The sequence below is a fragment of the Triticum aestivum genome, chromosome 1A, assembly GCF_018294505.1.
Source record: "Triticum aestivum cultivar Chinese Spring chromosome 1A, IWGSC CS RefSeq v2.1, whole genome shotgun sequence".
Taxonomy (NCBI): Eukaryota; Viridiplantae; Streptophyta; class Magnoliopsida; order Poales; family Poaceae; genus Triticum; species Triticum aestivum.
The window spans coordinates 431,852,423-431,868,706 of NC_057794.1; the positions used below are offsets into that span (position 1 = coordinate 431,852,423).

Consider the following 16,284-nt stretch of genomic DNA (forward strand, 5'->3'; position numbering starts at 1 on the left):
TCAAACTATCAATATACCGTGTGCCGACTTCGCAAAAAAAATAATACCGTGTGCCGTAAATGGATGTACCTCTACATCCATTTTTGCCAGTGTTTTTTTATCTCAAGGTAAGCGGTAGGGAGAGACTCGCTCCTTGAGGGATATGACGTAGCAGCATTAGGTGGAGTCATGTTGAATTGGACTTAAGTTCTTCACTTCTTTGTGTCTCAAATTGTCCAACCAGGCTCAAGTCCTAGGTCGAACAAACTCCCTAGGCCAGTCATGATTAGTTTAAATTCTGTTTATTGTGCAAGGTCATGTTACTAAGAGATAAGAGTTTCGAGTCAGATTTCGTGCATGCGATTCGTACCGGACTCGCCGTGGCCGCATACAGGAGGGAGGCAGTGATCAAGCTCATGTCAAGGTGGACACTGCGCGACCGCCACGGCACTAGGCATAGTAGGTTCATATAGGACAGAATCATGTTCGACCTGTGCTCAAGTTTTTGGTCCACCGAAGTCTCTAGGCTAGTGGGGAACAGTTTAAATCTGTGTTGTGCAAGGTTGGGATACTATGATAAGATAAGTCTGTATTCAGTCTAGAAGATGGATACTATATATATCTAAGCAGTAATGATCTTCTGAGATCTAGCAAGAAGTTATCTTTCTAGTCTTTCTTCTATCCTGCATGTCTTATCTCCTTCACGGCAATGCCAGAGAACCAAGGGTATTATCAACCTCGACCTCCTGTTATCCACGTGTACATGTTATTTTACTGGGACGGGGCACAATCGGGCAATGTGGAGTTGTGGACTTCTCATTTTGTCAGTGGAACATTTGCCGACAACTTTTCTATCAACTAGACAATAGAGTTCGCTGTGTAAGCATCAACCATTTATGGGATTTGCTATAGTGGATAGATAGAGGACAATTTAAGAAACACTTGCAATTGTTAGTTAATCATTCATATATCATGAATTACTACAACAAATATGTTAACGACATCATGAAAAGGCACTTAATAGGTTAAAATTTGAACTTCATGAGAAGGTGGTTGAAGTTGATCTTTGACTGATTTCATTTTGCTCGATATCCATTTTAATCATCTCCATCTCCATGTGGCACTTCATGTAAAATGTGGACCGGAGTAACTGTTTCGGCATGGTTTTAGCTTCTACACTGTTATCTTTAATGTGGACTTCAGTTGACATGCATTGGTTGTACTAAGCTTTGCCATGTTTAAAATGTACTTGTTCAGTAATAACTTTTCCAAGGAAGCTCGTAACTGTTACCTATATGTTTATAAATTCCCTAAAGATATAACATACTTACCAGTTTTTTTATGAATATCGTTGCTGCGTTTAAGTTTTACTCCCTCAATCCCATAATGTAAGACGTTTTTGGGACGGAGGGAGTAGTTTACATTCTGCAAGTATTTTCTGGAGGTCTTTTATGGATGGAAACAAAGTCATGGTACATGGCAAAGGGTTTTATTCTGTTTTCTCAGAATATTTTCCTGCATCGCTGCCTCTGCAACAGATGATGTCATTTGTAAAACTACTAATATAAGATATGCTTGCAGGTGGATGTGTATTTACTACCTCAGTCTGCTTTTCCAACTGGAGGTCTATATTTCAAGAACAAAAAATGGGTCAAGGAGACAAAGGGCAAGCATGTCATTATACATAACAACTACATAACAGGGTTTGAAAAGAAGATAAAACGCTTCCGTGATCATAAACTCTGGCTGGTGGATGAGCACAGCGACGAGTCACCACTTGGTAAAATATGAGCAAGCTGTACATCTATCCTTGCTGCAGCATCACAATTTTGTAGCTGGTGTCTGCCCAACCAGATGTTGGGTGATTTTCCATCCACCACATGGAATTCAACAATCGAATTTGAACACTGGATCCGCATGCAGAAGACTCCATCTGTACATCAAGGCCCTCAGGAGCTAAGCTTTCTCATGCAGTCCATCTTTCTGAAGTACTCCCTCCGTCCCAAAATAAGTGACTCAACTTTACACTAACTTTGTACTAAAGTTAGTACAAAGTTAAGTCACTTATTTTGGGACGGAGGGAGTACATTTTTGTAATTGGAAGTGGCTGGTCGAGGAGACGAGTAAGATCTCAGGGCATGAATGAATAGGTTTTGTGGCTATGAGTAGCGTCCAAGTCCATTGATTAATTCACTGGGTCTGTATAGCATTGTAGTTTTGTGAGTTTGTACCATTATTGTTATTAAAAAGCGCAGCATTTTTGTACACTAGACCGCTTGCAAGTACTATTGCTTATCATCTTATAGAGGGCATACTGATTCAATTGCGACCGTGCAAGTTTCCATAATCAACATTCTCATATTTCAGATACGCCTCCAATTATAATATAACAGAATCCTAAGCTAGCGTCGCCGGGAGCCAGAACAAGTCCTGTTGTTGGACCCTTTCCTTTGATGCCTCCCCCGCTTTGCTTTCGGCAGGAGCAACGCCAACGCCGTTGCCTTGGCCTCACACAAGGAACACCGGCGGCACGCACGCCCCCACATATACTCCTCCCCAGCCCCCGTGCTTGCATGTGCACAAGAAACCTCCTTTCTTCTCACCACAGCAGCAAGGAAACCCGCCCTTCCACGCCCACAAAGATCAGATCAATGGGTCAGGCCGTCACCAAGGCGAAGCAAGGTATGATCATCGACGAACACTAGCTACTGGGTCGCGCGATCTCGGGTCAACCATCTTTGCAAATGCTTGCTGGTTTTGCTTCTAACATGACTGATGTTTCTGGTAGAGGCCGGGCGGGCGACGCAGAAGAACGACAAGGACGGCAAGGCTGTGGCCAACCATAATAACGCCAAGGAGCAGCTCATCAAATTTATGGACAACAACTACGACGAAAAGGTCAAGCCTGCCAAAACCTTCAATGAGTTTTACCACGCCATCTTCGAGCTCATTGAGTAAGCCTTTCTTCTCAAGAGCTAGAGAGCATTGCTAGGGAGCTGCTAGTATAACGCATCATTTGTTTTAGTATCTATACAGCCTACAGATTGGTAGTATTATAGTTGAAATATTATTGGATGCCTGCAGGAATTCTCCTTTGATTCCTAAGCCTTTACGGATTAAAAGTTCATGCATGCGCATAAACAGGTACTACTCCCTTGGTACACACAGAAAAACGACGTTTTGGACATGTCTTAAGCCAAACATTGGAAACTTTGACGACTGATATTGACTCCAATATTTAGCTTGGGAACTTGAAAGCCATACGTAGCAGTATAGATTTATCTCGAGAAGTAATTTCTGAATATTACAATTTTGTTTTTCGTTATACATATATTGCAGTAGAAACTAGTCGTCAAAGTTATATATCTGAAAAAATGCGCCAATGTCCAAAACGTTGCGTTCCAGTGTACCCAAGGGAGTAGTGTAGCTTTCGGTCAGATTCAATGCCGAAATGTTCCTGATCCGTTCAGAAGCTCAAATATATTCAGCCAGCTGAAACCTCATCGATGGTGATACCTAACAATTTCTATCTGTTATTTTGCATTCTACTTCAGAAAGTTTTGTGAGAAACAAGGGCAGCTGCAGTACAGGATGCCAACCAAAGATGAACTCGAGAAAGAGTACAAGGTTCGGACACACCCTTTTGTTTTAGAATAATAATACTATAAAGGAGGTTCCTCTGCTTTATTTGGCATAGCTTCTCAACAGAGCTTAGAATCTTTCTTTGGTTTCAAAACTTTTAAATTGCTAAAAAGAAAACATTTGGATGTCATCACAAAATATTGCAAAAGAAAGTAAACCAGGTAGGGGTATTAATGAATTTTGTTTCCCTCTAGTGCAGGCTCTTGGGGGAAAGAGGGACGGAGTAAACATCACAAAGGAGCAGTTCCACAGGATCACCGAGAACCTCGTCACGGTGAACAGCTTCAGCTTCGGCAAGGCCGCCTTCGACGTGCTCGTGGTCCTCTTCGGCGCGCCGATGTGCGCGCTCCTCGTCAAGAGGGTCGTCCCGGGCCTCAAGTCCTTCTCCGACGACGTCGTCATCCCGGTGGCCACCTCCGGCGCCGTCGTGTACCTGGCCAAGACCAACAAGCTGTGACCCGGCGGATTATATACAAGTGTCACTGCTACTGCTAGCTTACCACGAGAAGAAAAATAATGATGCAACTGTGTGGTGGCTCGATCGCGTCCAGATTGCAAAATCTGTAAAAAGTATCTGTAAAGATGATTGAAACTTTAGTGATTTTTCTCTGTTCTTACGGGGGCGTGTGTGTGCCCGCCCCGCGGCAATGTTGCAGTAGAAGCGTTTTCCCTTCAAACCAGAAAACGGCAATGTTGAACCTAACGTTGGGAATTACTAACACACAAGTAAGGTATCTGAAAACTGCAGAGGAAACAAAGTAACCTGGACATTTCTCGGTCATGAAAGGAAACATATGCATCAACTTGTATGGAGTAAGTTTGATTAGTCGAAACTTAGGACGAAACTTAATGCTTTTCTTAACTTCGTTCAGCGTGACGCTGCATCTCAAACAACACAACTCATATGTGTTTGAGGTCAAGTGAACCACTCAAAACATCAGCCGAAAATCAACACGCATGAACATCAGGATTATCATGTGAAAAGCCCCCCAAGTTGGGGTAAAAACCACGGACTGAAACCATCAAAATATTCTTCCACTATCATCAAATATGAGATGCAACATTTTCTCAAAAAAAAAAAAAAAGAGATGCAACAAGTTCTGCTCTAGGTAGCACTAAAGACTCTCATACATCAAAAGTGTTACTCTAATCCCGAGCACAAATGCACCCGCTTGAATAATAAATTCTGAGGGTAGGGCTTGGGTGTGAATTTACTAGCTCTTCAAAGTAAACCACTCCAAATCACAGATCACTGCCTTAGGCCGAAGATGTATGAACCTGAGTACCAGTTTGTCGAATCCGAGAAGGATCTGTATGAATCTAAACCGGTGTGTATGCATAATTGGGGATTAATTAGGTATAAGGCCGACAGTGGAGCCATTTCTTCTGTCTTCTCTTGTTAATTAGGAAATAACTATTTGTCAATTTCTAGATTCTGGCCAGCCCAGAAGAAATAAACGGTCATGAACTATGTTCGTGCACGTGTTTTGTGGTGCATTTGGAAATACAGAAATTCCCTAGTTTTTAGCATAGCCAAATTTGCTTGTGTAGAAGGCAGAACCACGACTTGGATTGGTTCGGGTCATTCGGATGCTATAGAGCTAGCTACGATTGATGTATGAACTGCTTTAGTTGAGTAATACATTATTTCACTCGCAAAAAAAAAACAATGTCAATTGGTCTGATTTAAAGCAGAATTGGTGGTTGATCCATATAACAATCAATTAATGGTTGATACTCTTCAAGGAAGAACCTTTGGAGAGGGTAAAAACGATCTCACATCAATTCTCGTCGATCCCCGGTTCTCCCTTTCAACTGATAGTGGGGTAAGGATCGATATATTAGACACTAAAGGTGTTTTAAGCCAAGACGCACTTGCTAAATTGTTGTTAGAAAAGGGTTTTGGGGTTTCTTGTGGCCTGAGTACAAACCACAACATGCCCTCTCCTCCGGGGAGTCCGAAGATGATCACCAAGTTCTCCGCTGCACCAAGCCATGTTACTTCCCTGGAGCCGCCTAATATGTCTCCAATGTATCTATAATTTTTTATTGTTCCATGCTATTATATTATCTGTTTTGGATGTTTTATATTCATTAAAATATGCTATTTTATATTATTTTTGGGACTAACCTATTAACCTAGAGCTCAGTGCCACTTTATGTTTTTCCCTTATTTTTGAGTTTCGCAGAAAAGGAATACCAAACGGAGTCCAAACGGAATAAAACCTTCGTGATGATTTTTCTTGGACCAGAAGACACTCAGGAGATTTGGAGATCAAGTCGGAGGAGCCACGAGGTGGCCACAAGAGTGGAGGGCGTGCCCCTTGTCTTATGGGCCTCCCGTGACTCCCCTGACCTAATTCCTTCGCCTATATATTCACATATATTCTCAAACCACCAGAACTATCCACGAAAACACTTTTCCACCGCCACAAGCTTTTGTTCCCGTGAGATCCCATCTAGGGGCCTTTTCCGGCATCCTGCCGGAGGGGGATTGATCACGGAGGGCTTCTACATCAACTCCATTGCTCTTCCGATAAAGCGTGAGTAGTTTACCACAGACCTATGGGTCCATAGCTAGTAGCTAGATGGCTTCTTCTCTCTCTTTAATTCTCAATACCATGTTCTCCTTGATGTTCTTGGAGATCTATCTGATGTAATCTTCTTTTGCGGTGTGTTTGTCGAGATTCGATGAATTGTGGATTTATGATCAGCTTCCTATGAATATTATTTGAATATTCTCTGAATTTTTTATGCATGATTTGATATCTTTGTAATTCTATTCGAACTATCAGTTTCGTTTGGCCAACTAGATTGGTTTTTCTTGCAATGAGAGAAGTGCTTAGCTTTGGGTTCAATCTTGCGGTGTCACTTCCCAGTGATAGTAGGGGCAGCAAAGCACGTATTGTATTGTTGACATCAAGGATAAAAAGATGGTGTTTACATCATATTGCTTGAGTTTATTCCTCTACATCATGTCATCTTACTTAATGCGTTACTCTGTTCTTCATGAACTTAATACTCTAAATGCAGGCAGGAGTCGGTCGATGTGTGGAATAATAGTAGTAGATGCAAAATCGTTTTGGTCTACTTGACATGGATGTGATGCCTATATTCATGATCATTGCCTTAGATATCGTCACAACTTTGCGCTTTTTTATCAATTGCTCGACAGTAATTTGTTCATCCACCGTATTATTTGCTATCATGAGAGAAGCCTCTAGTGAAACCTATGGCCCCCAGGTTTATTTTCCATCTTATTAGTTTCTGATCTACTATTTTGAAATCTTTTACTTTCCAATCTATAAACCAAAAATATAAAAAATATTTACCTTTTGCTTAGTTTCATCTATTTCTATCAGATCTCACTTTTGCAAGTAACTATGAAAGGATTGACAACCCCTTTATCGCATTGGGTGCAAGTTGTTTGATTGTTTGTGCAGGTATTAGATGATTTGTGCATTGTCTCCTACTGGATTGATACATTGGTTCTCAAACTGAGGGAAATACTTATCTCTACTTTGTTGCATCACCCTTTCCTCTTCAAGGGAAAACCAACGCAAGCTCAAGAAGTAGCACCGCCTCACTCGCCGACATTGCCGATCAAGAAGATCAAGAGCGGGTCCTGCATCAAATTCAAGCTGTGAGCAACGACGAAGCTATGTGGTGGGCTGGGGGGAGGGGGCGTGCCCCTCCCTCCCCCGCAAACTTGGATATATCCCTGAAGTATTTTTTATTTGAAGGGCTTAGGGGCTGTTTGGTTGCTACTCTGAGCCCGATTGCCTGGCCGGAGCCATTGCCTATATCTTGCCTAAGGTCTGTTTGGTTGATGTCCTGAGATTTTAGCCTGGAGATTCTTGCCTGTTCTTGCCTGTGCAAAGCTGCCCGTGTCAGGCCTAAAGAATTGGACGCCTGAGCATGGCTACTCTCCGTTGTTTGCTACCTGAGTCACTCCATATAAAATATTGCTTTGAATGCAGCTCAAGCCAATCATGAGCCAAACACTGCCTGCTTCAGGCGTGGTTTCAGGCTATCAACCAAACACTGCTTTGAAAGAGAGATGTGCCACTGCTTTGAAAGAGAGATGTGTCGGATCAATCAATTTCTGATGCAACTTCAGGCCACCTTCTGGCAGGAGAAAAAACTCAGGCATGTTGCTCAGGGTCGCAACCAAACAGACCCTTAGATTAGGAAAAAAATAGCGTTTGGCCCCCAACTCTTCATCTTTTGTGTTTCGCCCCCAATGTTTTCTATCTAGCTCCGCCACTGGTTGTGAGATTTGATCTTGCTTTGAGTGACAGGAACATAATGCTTGGCGTCTAATGAAGGATGGTCGGTAAGGATGGTTTCACACCCATCGGGAGTTTAGCTTTACTTTATGTTTTTTGTTTAGTTTGTCCGCTTGTGCTGCAAACTTGCGAATTTCTGCTCTCTATGCAATCAGTTTCTGCCGGGGTATTAGGTCTTGTTTGAAATCTCTCCACTCCGCTCAACTCCGCGGAGCTGCGGAGCTCGGTTTGAGTTGCTCTGTAAAAAGCTGCAGCAGCCTGCTCCACTCCGGGAGCTGAGTCGCGGGAGTGGAGAGAAACCGAACAGACACCTCATTTGTCAGCCTTTTTTGCTTTAAGTTTGATTTTGAGACATGCGAGTAGCGTGTGGCTGTATGGACTCCTATGGTTTCATTTTCAATGAAAATTGAACTGGGCGCCTTGTGCCCTCCTGGTAGTCTAAAAAGGGTATGAACGTATATGTGTTTGGGCCATTTGGTCAAATGATAAGTGGACTGAATGAATTACAGTCCCGCAGGGCGTTGTGAAGAAATGCAACAATAAACTAAAAGTAACTGTAGTGTATCCTTACGAGCTGTCCTCAAAAAAGGAAAAGAAAAACTCCACTCCAGCATCCCATCTCCTTCCACCGAGCCGCCAGCGGCAGCCCTTGCCCGCTCTCAGGCCAACTCTAGCGCGCGACCCCATCCTGTCCGGCCCCGTACATTTGGGGTAAAACAGACAGACCCCACGGCCCAGCGCGCGACGGCCTGGACCCATCTGATCTGTTTTGTGTCCGGGCCGACCCATTTCGAACACAAACATGCGCCGGGTTTGGGTCGCGGCGGACAGCAAACAGACGCATTGCTCGTCCGCTTCGGGGCTGCGTGGTAGGCGGCCACCTACCTCCCAACGCCCAATATTAATGTGCACGCGCGGTCGGCCCCACCTGTCATCCGCCCAGGCGAACGGTCGCCGTCCTTCTTAAATGGGAAGCCGTGGACCGGTCGCAGTCCACACTCCCCACTCCAGCCCGTGCTGCCTCCTCGAAACCCGACACTCCCCAAACCCTAGCTCTCCCTCTCCCCGTCCTCGATCTCGCTGGCCGGCCACCACGCAGCCATGGGGTTCTCGAACACCTCCGCAAGGGGAAGCACGACCACGAGGCTGGCTCGTCCTCGGGCCGCCGCCTCCGCGGCGTCAAAGAGGGGCCGACATCACCACCAAAGAGGGGCCCCACGCCGCCCGCATTCTCCATCGCCCCTACAGCCGCCGGCGAGCGCGGCCGGCACTACATCCACACGGATGTATGCCGTCGTTATTGGGAGACGAGGACGTCGCTCCCCTGGAGCGACGTGTGTCGGTGTCAAAACCGTCCGATCTCGGGTAGGGGGTCCCGAACTATGCGTCTGAGGATCAAAGGTAACAAGGGACACAGGGAACACGATGTTTACCCAGGTTCGGGCCCTCTTAATGGAGGTAAAACCCTATGCCCTGCTTGATTGTATTTGATGAGTATAGGGGTTACAAGAGTCGGTCTACCTCGAGATTGTAATGGATAAACCCTAGATGTCTAGCCTGTATGAATTCTGATAGCCTCTACGGACTAACCCCTGCGGTTTATATAGATACCGGAAGGACCAAGGGTTGTACAGAGTCAGTTTACAGAAGAAGGAAATTATACATCCGGATGCCAATCTTGCCATCCACGCAAAGGAGAGTCCTATCCGGACATGGGGGAAGGCCTTCTACCTTGTATCTTCATGGCCCATCAGTCCGGCCCATATCACATAGCCCAGACACTCGAGGACCCCTTAATTCGGGACTCCCTCAGTAGCCCCTGAACTAGTCTTCAATGACGATATGTTCGATGCGGAGATTGTGTTCGACATTGCAAGGCGGGTTCCTCCTCCGAATACTCCAAAGCAATCTAAATAAAAGATCTGTATCCGGCTCTGCACATCCCACAACCATGAAGGCAGAATATTCAATCAAAATTATGTCTGTCAACTGACAACTTTTTCGGCGAAATGCTATATCTAGCCTCTTTATCATTTTGAACCATTTTTTGGCCTCCTGCTTCGCGTTTCGAGGCGCGGTCTCTATTGACACGTCTTGTCAAAACAGAGATCGTGTCCACTTATGGCAGGATCCTCATCAATACGGGTTTGGGTAATCCAACCGCGCCATTCGCACGACCCCTTGGGAACAGGCGAGTTTTAAGGCTTAAGGGGGGGGGCGCTTGATATTCACTGCCTATATAAGTGGATAAAGATCCCACTTTTCACCTCATGCCTTCTTCTTTCTCCTGTTTCCCATCCTCAAGCTCCAACGCCCAAGCCTCAATCTTTCCCACCGCCACCAACCTCTCCAGCCATGTCTGGATCCGGCTCACAGGGCAAGTGGGTGGCCTCCTCCGTCATGGAGAAGGACGTCAAGGAGCTCCGGGAGGCGGGGTACCTGACTGCGGACGTCGCGCACAGGCTCCCTGCCAAGAAGCAAGTCATCCCCACTCCTGAGCCCGGCGAAAGGGTTGTGTTTAGCCCCCCACTTCTTCGTGGGCCAGGGTTTCCTCTCCACCCTTTTGTCCGCGGCCTCATGTTCTATTACGGGCTAGATTTTCATGATCTAGCACCAAATTCCTTCCTCCACATCTCGGTGTTTATCGTCGTGTGCGAGGCGCTTCTTCGCATCCCCCCACACTCTGGCCTTTGGCTCAAGGTCTTCAACGTGAAGCCGAAGGTGGTCGACGGGCAGCACGCGGACTGCGGCAGTGCCATGGTGAGCAAGCTCCCCAACATCACGTGGCCTAAAGGGGCTTTCGTGGAGACCGTCAAGGTGTGGCATCAAGAGTGGTTCTACATCACCGAACCCCGCGGTGCCAGGTGGGCGGCCACTCCTGAGTTTAGATCCGGACCCCCTATGCGGCTCGCGTCGTGGACCAACAAGGGTCTGGACTGGGGGTTTTCCGTCCTTTGTACGTGGCTCGATAATGAAGGTAGAGCGGATCAAGTGTCCGGCTTTGCTGCCCGAAGATCCGCCCACTCCCCAGCTAACAAAGATGCTGGTCCCGCTGCCCTATCAGGCACCGGAGAAGAAGGCCAAGAAGAAGAGCAAGGAGGCCAAGGGCGGCCCCCGCCGTAAGGGTACTTCGGACACGGTGTCCGGAGAAACTGAAATCCCCTCCTCCCACAAGGGAGATGAAGAACAAGAGGAGGAGGAGGAGGCAAAAGTGACTCTCCCCTCAAGGGCAGAAAAAAGAAAAGGGGAGCCTCCATAGACCCAGAGGAGGGGGTGTCCAAGAGGGGGAAGATAACCCTCTCGGATGGTTCAGACTCGGAGGCCGAACACATCCCCAAGAGGCACCCCAGGACGAAGCCCCTGGCCGAATCGTAAGTACCAAAGGATTCATTACAAGTATTCGGCCTTCTATGCTTTTAATATAACGTGTTATGTTGTGTGTGTATATTTTAGCCCTGCTCGTGACCTCCCCTAACCATCGCTATCTGAGGAGAACTCTCTGGCACCAGAGATGGTGGAGAGCGAGACGCCTCCGCGAGCTTCTCCGCCTACCGCCACGGACGACATCGAGGTGTTGTCCCAAAGGACTTCTCCAGGCCGCGGAAGGGGGAGCGAGGCTACCACTACGGCACCCGAAGGTTAGGCCTCGGATGTCGAGAACATGGGGGGTGCAACCCCCATGAAGACCGACGGCAGGGGACCTGACCAGTCCAGCCCCCAGCAGAACACTATCTCAGAGACCCATGCGGCTCCATAATCGAGCGAGCAACCCCCTTCGAAGGAGGGGGAGCGTCGGCTCCGACGGTGACCTCCACCAATCTGGAGGCATCGAATACTCTGATGGAGGCACTACAATGTGTCGCCATCATGGAGGAGCACCGTACCTTGATGGGTGTGGTGATTGAGAAGGTTCAGTCCGCAAAGAGCGGGCTGAACGAAGCCTTCACCAGCTTGCTAACAGGCTTCGAGGTATGCGACGTAATACTCTTAAACGCTTTTTCATATGAAGGAAATATGCATGTATATTAGATAGTAGCCCCTGAGACTCTGTTCGGTTTTGAGGATCAAGTAATAATCACAGGAGATGATGTACTTGTCTATTGGATAAACAGGCTTCCCTGTTGGCGGCGACCGCCCAGGACGCTGAAGTTTTCGAGCTCAAGCGGATGCTGAAGCTGGCTGACAATGATATAGACTGTATTAACAAGCGGTTCGATAAGGCGCAAGGTATGTTAAAAGATCTTCTTACATGCCTGAAGTGATATGCAAATTCAGAGTTTAAGCTCATGCACTGCTTATGATTATGATTGCAGGTAGCGTGGCCGAGGTCGAAACCCTCAAAAGAGCCCTTGCCCAGGCCAAGGAGGAGGTGAGAGCGAGCAAAGCAGTTGCTGATAAAGCAGCTGCAGAATTGAAGACCGAATAGGTCGCCCGCCGCCAGCACGAAGAGAGGGCGGCCGAAGTTGAGCAGGAGCTGAAAGACGCCATCAGCAAATGCGAGACTTTGGAGGAGAAGACTACGACCCAAGCGGCCGAACTCACCAAAGCCCTCAATGAGGCCAAGGAGGCTCGAGAGGAAATCCGGCAGGCCGAACATATAGCGGCTGGTAAGCCATTTCTTTTGCAGAGTGTATTTGGCAGTCAAGGATATGCCTTGCTCACTGATACGTCTCCAACGTATCTATACTTTTTTATTGTTCCATGCTATTATATTATCTGTTTTATATGTTTAATGGGCTTTAATATGCTCTTTTATATTATTTTTGGGACTAACCTATTAACCGGAGGCCCAATGCTAGTTTCTGTTTTTTTGCCTATTTTAGAGTTTCGCAGAAATGGAATACCAAACGGAATGAAACCTACGTGATGATCTTTCTTGGACCGAAAGCAATCCAGAAGACTTGGAGTTGACGTCTGGAACTCCACGAGGCGGCCATGAGGCAGGAGGGCGCGCCCAGGGGGGTAGGCACGCCCCCACCCTCATGGGCCCCATGTAGCTCCACCGACGTACTTCTTCACCTATATATATACTCTTATACCCTAGAAACATCAGGGGGAGCCACGAAACCACTTTTCCACCACCGCAACCTTTTGTACCCATGAGATCCCATCTTGGGGCCTTTTCTCGCGATCTGCCGTAGGGGGAATCGATCATGGAGGGCTTCTACATCAACACCATAGCCTCTCCGATGAAGCGTGAGTAGTTTACCACAGACCTTTGGGTCCATAGTTATTAGCTAGATGGCTTCTTCTCTCTCTTTGATCTTCAATACAAAGTTCTCCTCGATGTTCTTGGAGATCTATTCGATGTAATACTCTTTTGCGGTGTGTTTGCCGAGATCCGATGAACTTGATTATCTATGAATATTATTTGGTTCTTCTCCGAATTATTATATACATGATTTGATATCTTTTCAAGTCTCTTCGAATTATCGGTTTAGTTTGGCCTACTAGGTTGATCTTTCTTGCAATGGGAGAAGTGCTTAGCTTTGGGTTCAATCTTGCGGTGTCATTTCCCAGTGACAGTAGGGGCAGCAAGGCACATATTGTATTGTTTCCATCAAGGATAAAAAGATGGGGTTTATATCATACTGCTTGAGTTTATCCCTCTACATCATGTCATCTTGCTTAAAGCGCTACTCTATTCTTATGAACTTAATACTCTAGATGCATGCTGGATAGCGGTCGATGTGTGGAGTAATAGTAGTAAATGCAGAATCGTTTCGGTCTACTTGACACGGACGTGATGCCTATATTCATGATCATTGCCTTAGATATCTTCATAACTATGCGCTTTTCTATCAGTTGCTCGACAGTAATTTGTTCACCCACCATAATATATGCTATCTTGGGAGAAGCCACTAGTGAAACCTATGGTCCCCAGGTCTCTTTCTTATTATATTGCATCTATTTTATTTACATCGCATCTCGTTTACTATTTTGCAATCTTTACTTTCCAATCTATACAACTAAAATACCTAAAATATTTATCTTACTATCTTTATCAGATCTCACTTTTGCGAGTGACCGTGAAAGGATTGACAACCCCTTTATCGCGTTGGTTGCAAGGTTCTTGATTGTTTGTGCAGGTACTAGGTGACTTGTGTGTTGTCTCCTACTGGATTGATACCTTGGTTCTCAAAAACTGAGGGAAATACTTACAGTACTTTGTTGCATCACCCTTTCCTCTTCAAGGAAAAACCAACGCATGCTCAAGAGGTAGCAAGATGGATTTCTGGCGCCGTTGCCGGGGAGATCTACGCCAAGTCAAGACATACCAAGTACCCATCATAAACTCTTCTCCCTCGCATTACATTATTTGCTATTTGCCTCGCGTTTTCCTCTCCCTCACTTCACTAAAATTTGCCTTTTTATTCGCCCCTCTTTTTCGTTTGCCTTTTTCTCGCCAGATCTTATGTTTGCTTGTGTTGCCATGTGCCTTCTATTTGCTTGCATCTCTGCTTGCTAAATCTATGGATGTGGAGCCTGATCCACTTGCTAATCTTTTCAAGAGATCCAATTATGATGAACCCATTGCTAGTGAATCGAGTTCACTAGATTATCTTTATGAAGTTTTGCTTGAGATTTATGAATCTAAAAATTGTGATGAAGTGTTAAACGAAGAAATTTATAAAGTGATTCATGATAGCTCCTTGAATGAAAAGCATGATTGCAATGATGTTATTATAAACTCTATTAATGTCAATTGTGTTAATACTATGCAAAACCCCAAGCTTGGGGATGCTAATTTTACTATGTCCACTACTTGTTGCAATGATCATGATTGGGGTGATGATTCTTGTGATCTTGAAAATTTATTTAAACCTCATGATGAATATGCTTGCTATAATATTGAAAGTGGGTTTGGAAGAGTGTCAGCTTTAGCTAAAAAATAATCCGACATATTTAGAGAGTGCTCAATCTTATGAAATTTTTGATAAAAGTGGGCTTGGAGAGGTCATGACTTTATTTGATGATAATCCCACTATTTTGGAAGAGTGTCAACTTTGCATGCATACGGATCATGTAGAGAAAATTTTATATGATAGCTATATTGTTGAATTTGAGTATGATCCTACATATAATTATTATGAGAGAGGAAAATATGGTTGTAGAAATTTTCATGTTATTAAATTTCCTCTCGTTATGTTGAGATTGTCAATGTTTTATTCCTCTCCTTTGCGTATGCTAGATATTTCTTGTCTTGATAATTTGTTTTCCTATAAAATTCCTATGCATAGGAACTATGTTATACTTAAATGTGTTTGTCACATGTTTCATGATGCTCTCTTTTTGCTACAATTATTATCTTTCATGGGAGAGTTGAATTCTTATGCCTAGCTAAGGGCGTAAAACTATATCGCTTGTTGGGAGGCAACCCAATGAATAAAATTTATTTTTGCTTTTTACTTCCTGTTTTTGAGTGTTAGCACAATTATGCTACTGTTATGATTGTGTTTTTCATGTTTTAATTAGTGTTTGTGCCAAGCCTTTGGGATCTCCTTGGGTGATTGTTGTTTGATCTTGCTGATAAAAACAGAAAGTATGCACTAACAAAAATAATTTTCCTCTTTTACCGGAGAGCTATAAAATACCAATTACAACTGCATTAGATAAATATAAAATTTTTCCTAGTCTTCCTAATTTTTGAGAATTTTTGGAGTTACAGAAGTATTCAAAACATCCAGATTGCTACAGACTGTTCTGTTTTGACAGATTCTGTTTTTCGTGTGTTGTTTGCTTATTTTGATGAATCTATGGCTAGTATCGGGGGGTATGAACCATAGAGAAGTTGGAATACAGTAGGTTTAACACCAATATAAATTAAGAATGAATTCATTACAGTACCTTAAAGTGGTGGTTTATTTTCTTATACTAACGGAGCTCATGAGATTTTCTGTTGAGTTTTGTGTTGTGAAGTTTTCAAGTTTTTTGAGTAAAGATTTGATGGATTTTGGAATAAGTAGTGGCAAGAGCCTAAGATTGGGTATGCCAAGGCACCCCAAGGTAAAATTCAAGGACAACCAAAAGCCTAAGCTTGGGGATGCCCCGGAAGGCATCCCCTCTTTCGTCTTCGTGTATCGGTAACTTTACTTGAGGCTATATTTTTATTCACCACATGATATGTGTTTTGCTTGGAGAGTCTTGTATGATTTGAGTCTTTGATTTTTAGTTTACCACAATCATACTTTCTATACACACACCTCTTGGGAGAGACACGCATGAATCGGAATTTATTAGAATACTCTATGTGCTTCACTTATATCTTTTGAGCTAGATAATTTTGCTCTAGTGCTTCACATATATCTTTTTAGAGCATGGTGGTGGTTTTATTTTATAGAAATTATTGATCTCTCATGCTTCACTTATATTA

General features: G+C 44.6%; 1 protein-coding gene across 2 annotated transcripts in view; it reads left to right on the forward strand.

Annotated features, from left to right (window-relative positions):
• LOC123054182 (uncharacterized) overlaps nt 1-4,234 on the forward strand; it is a 6,168-nt gene extending 1,934 nt beyond the window's left edge. The window contains exons 4-10 of one of the 2 annotated variants that reach the window (XM_044477901.1): nt 1,561-1,759; nt 1,799-1,984; nt 2,458-2,661; nt 2,768-2,933; nt 3,064-3,123; nt 3,534-3,606; nt 3,821-4,234. In XM_044477901.1, the coding sequence (XP_044333836.1) occupies nt 1,561-1,759; nt 1,799-1,984; nt 2,458-2,661; nt 2,768-2,933; nt 3,064-3,123; nt 3,534-3,606; nt 3,821-4,078 (1,146 nt within the window). In that variant the 3' untranslated portion in view covers nt 4,079-4,234. Of the gene's footprint in view, nt 1-1,560; nt 1,985-2,059; nt 2,303-2,457; nt 2,662-2,767; nt 2,934-3,063; nt 3,124-3,533; nt 3,607-3,820 lie in introns of those variants that run through there. The other variant, XR_006426069.1, reaches the window with a different exon arrangement.
• The last annotated feature ends 12,050 nt before the right edge of the window (nt 4,235-16,284 follow it).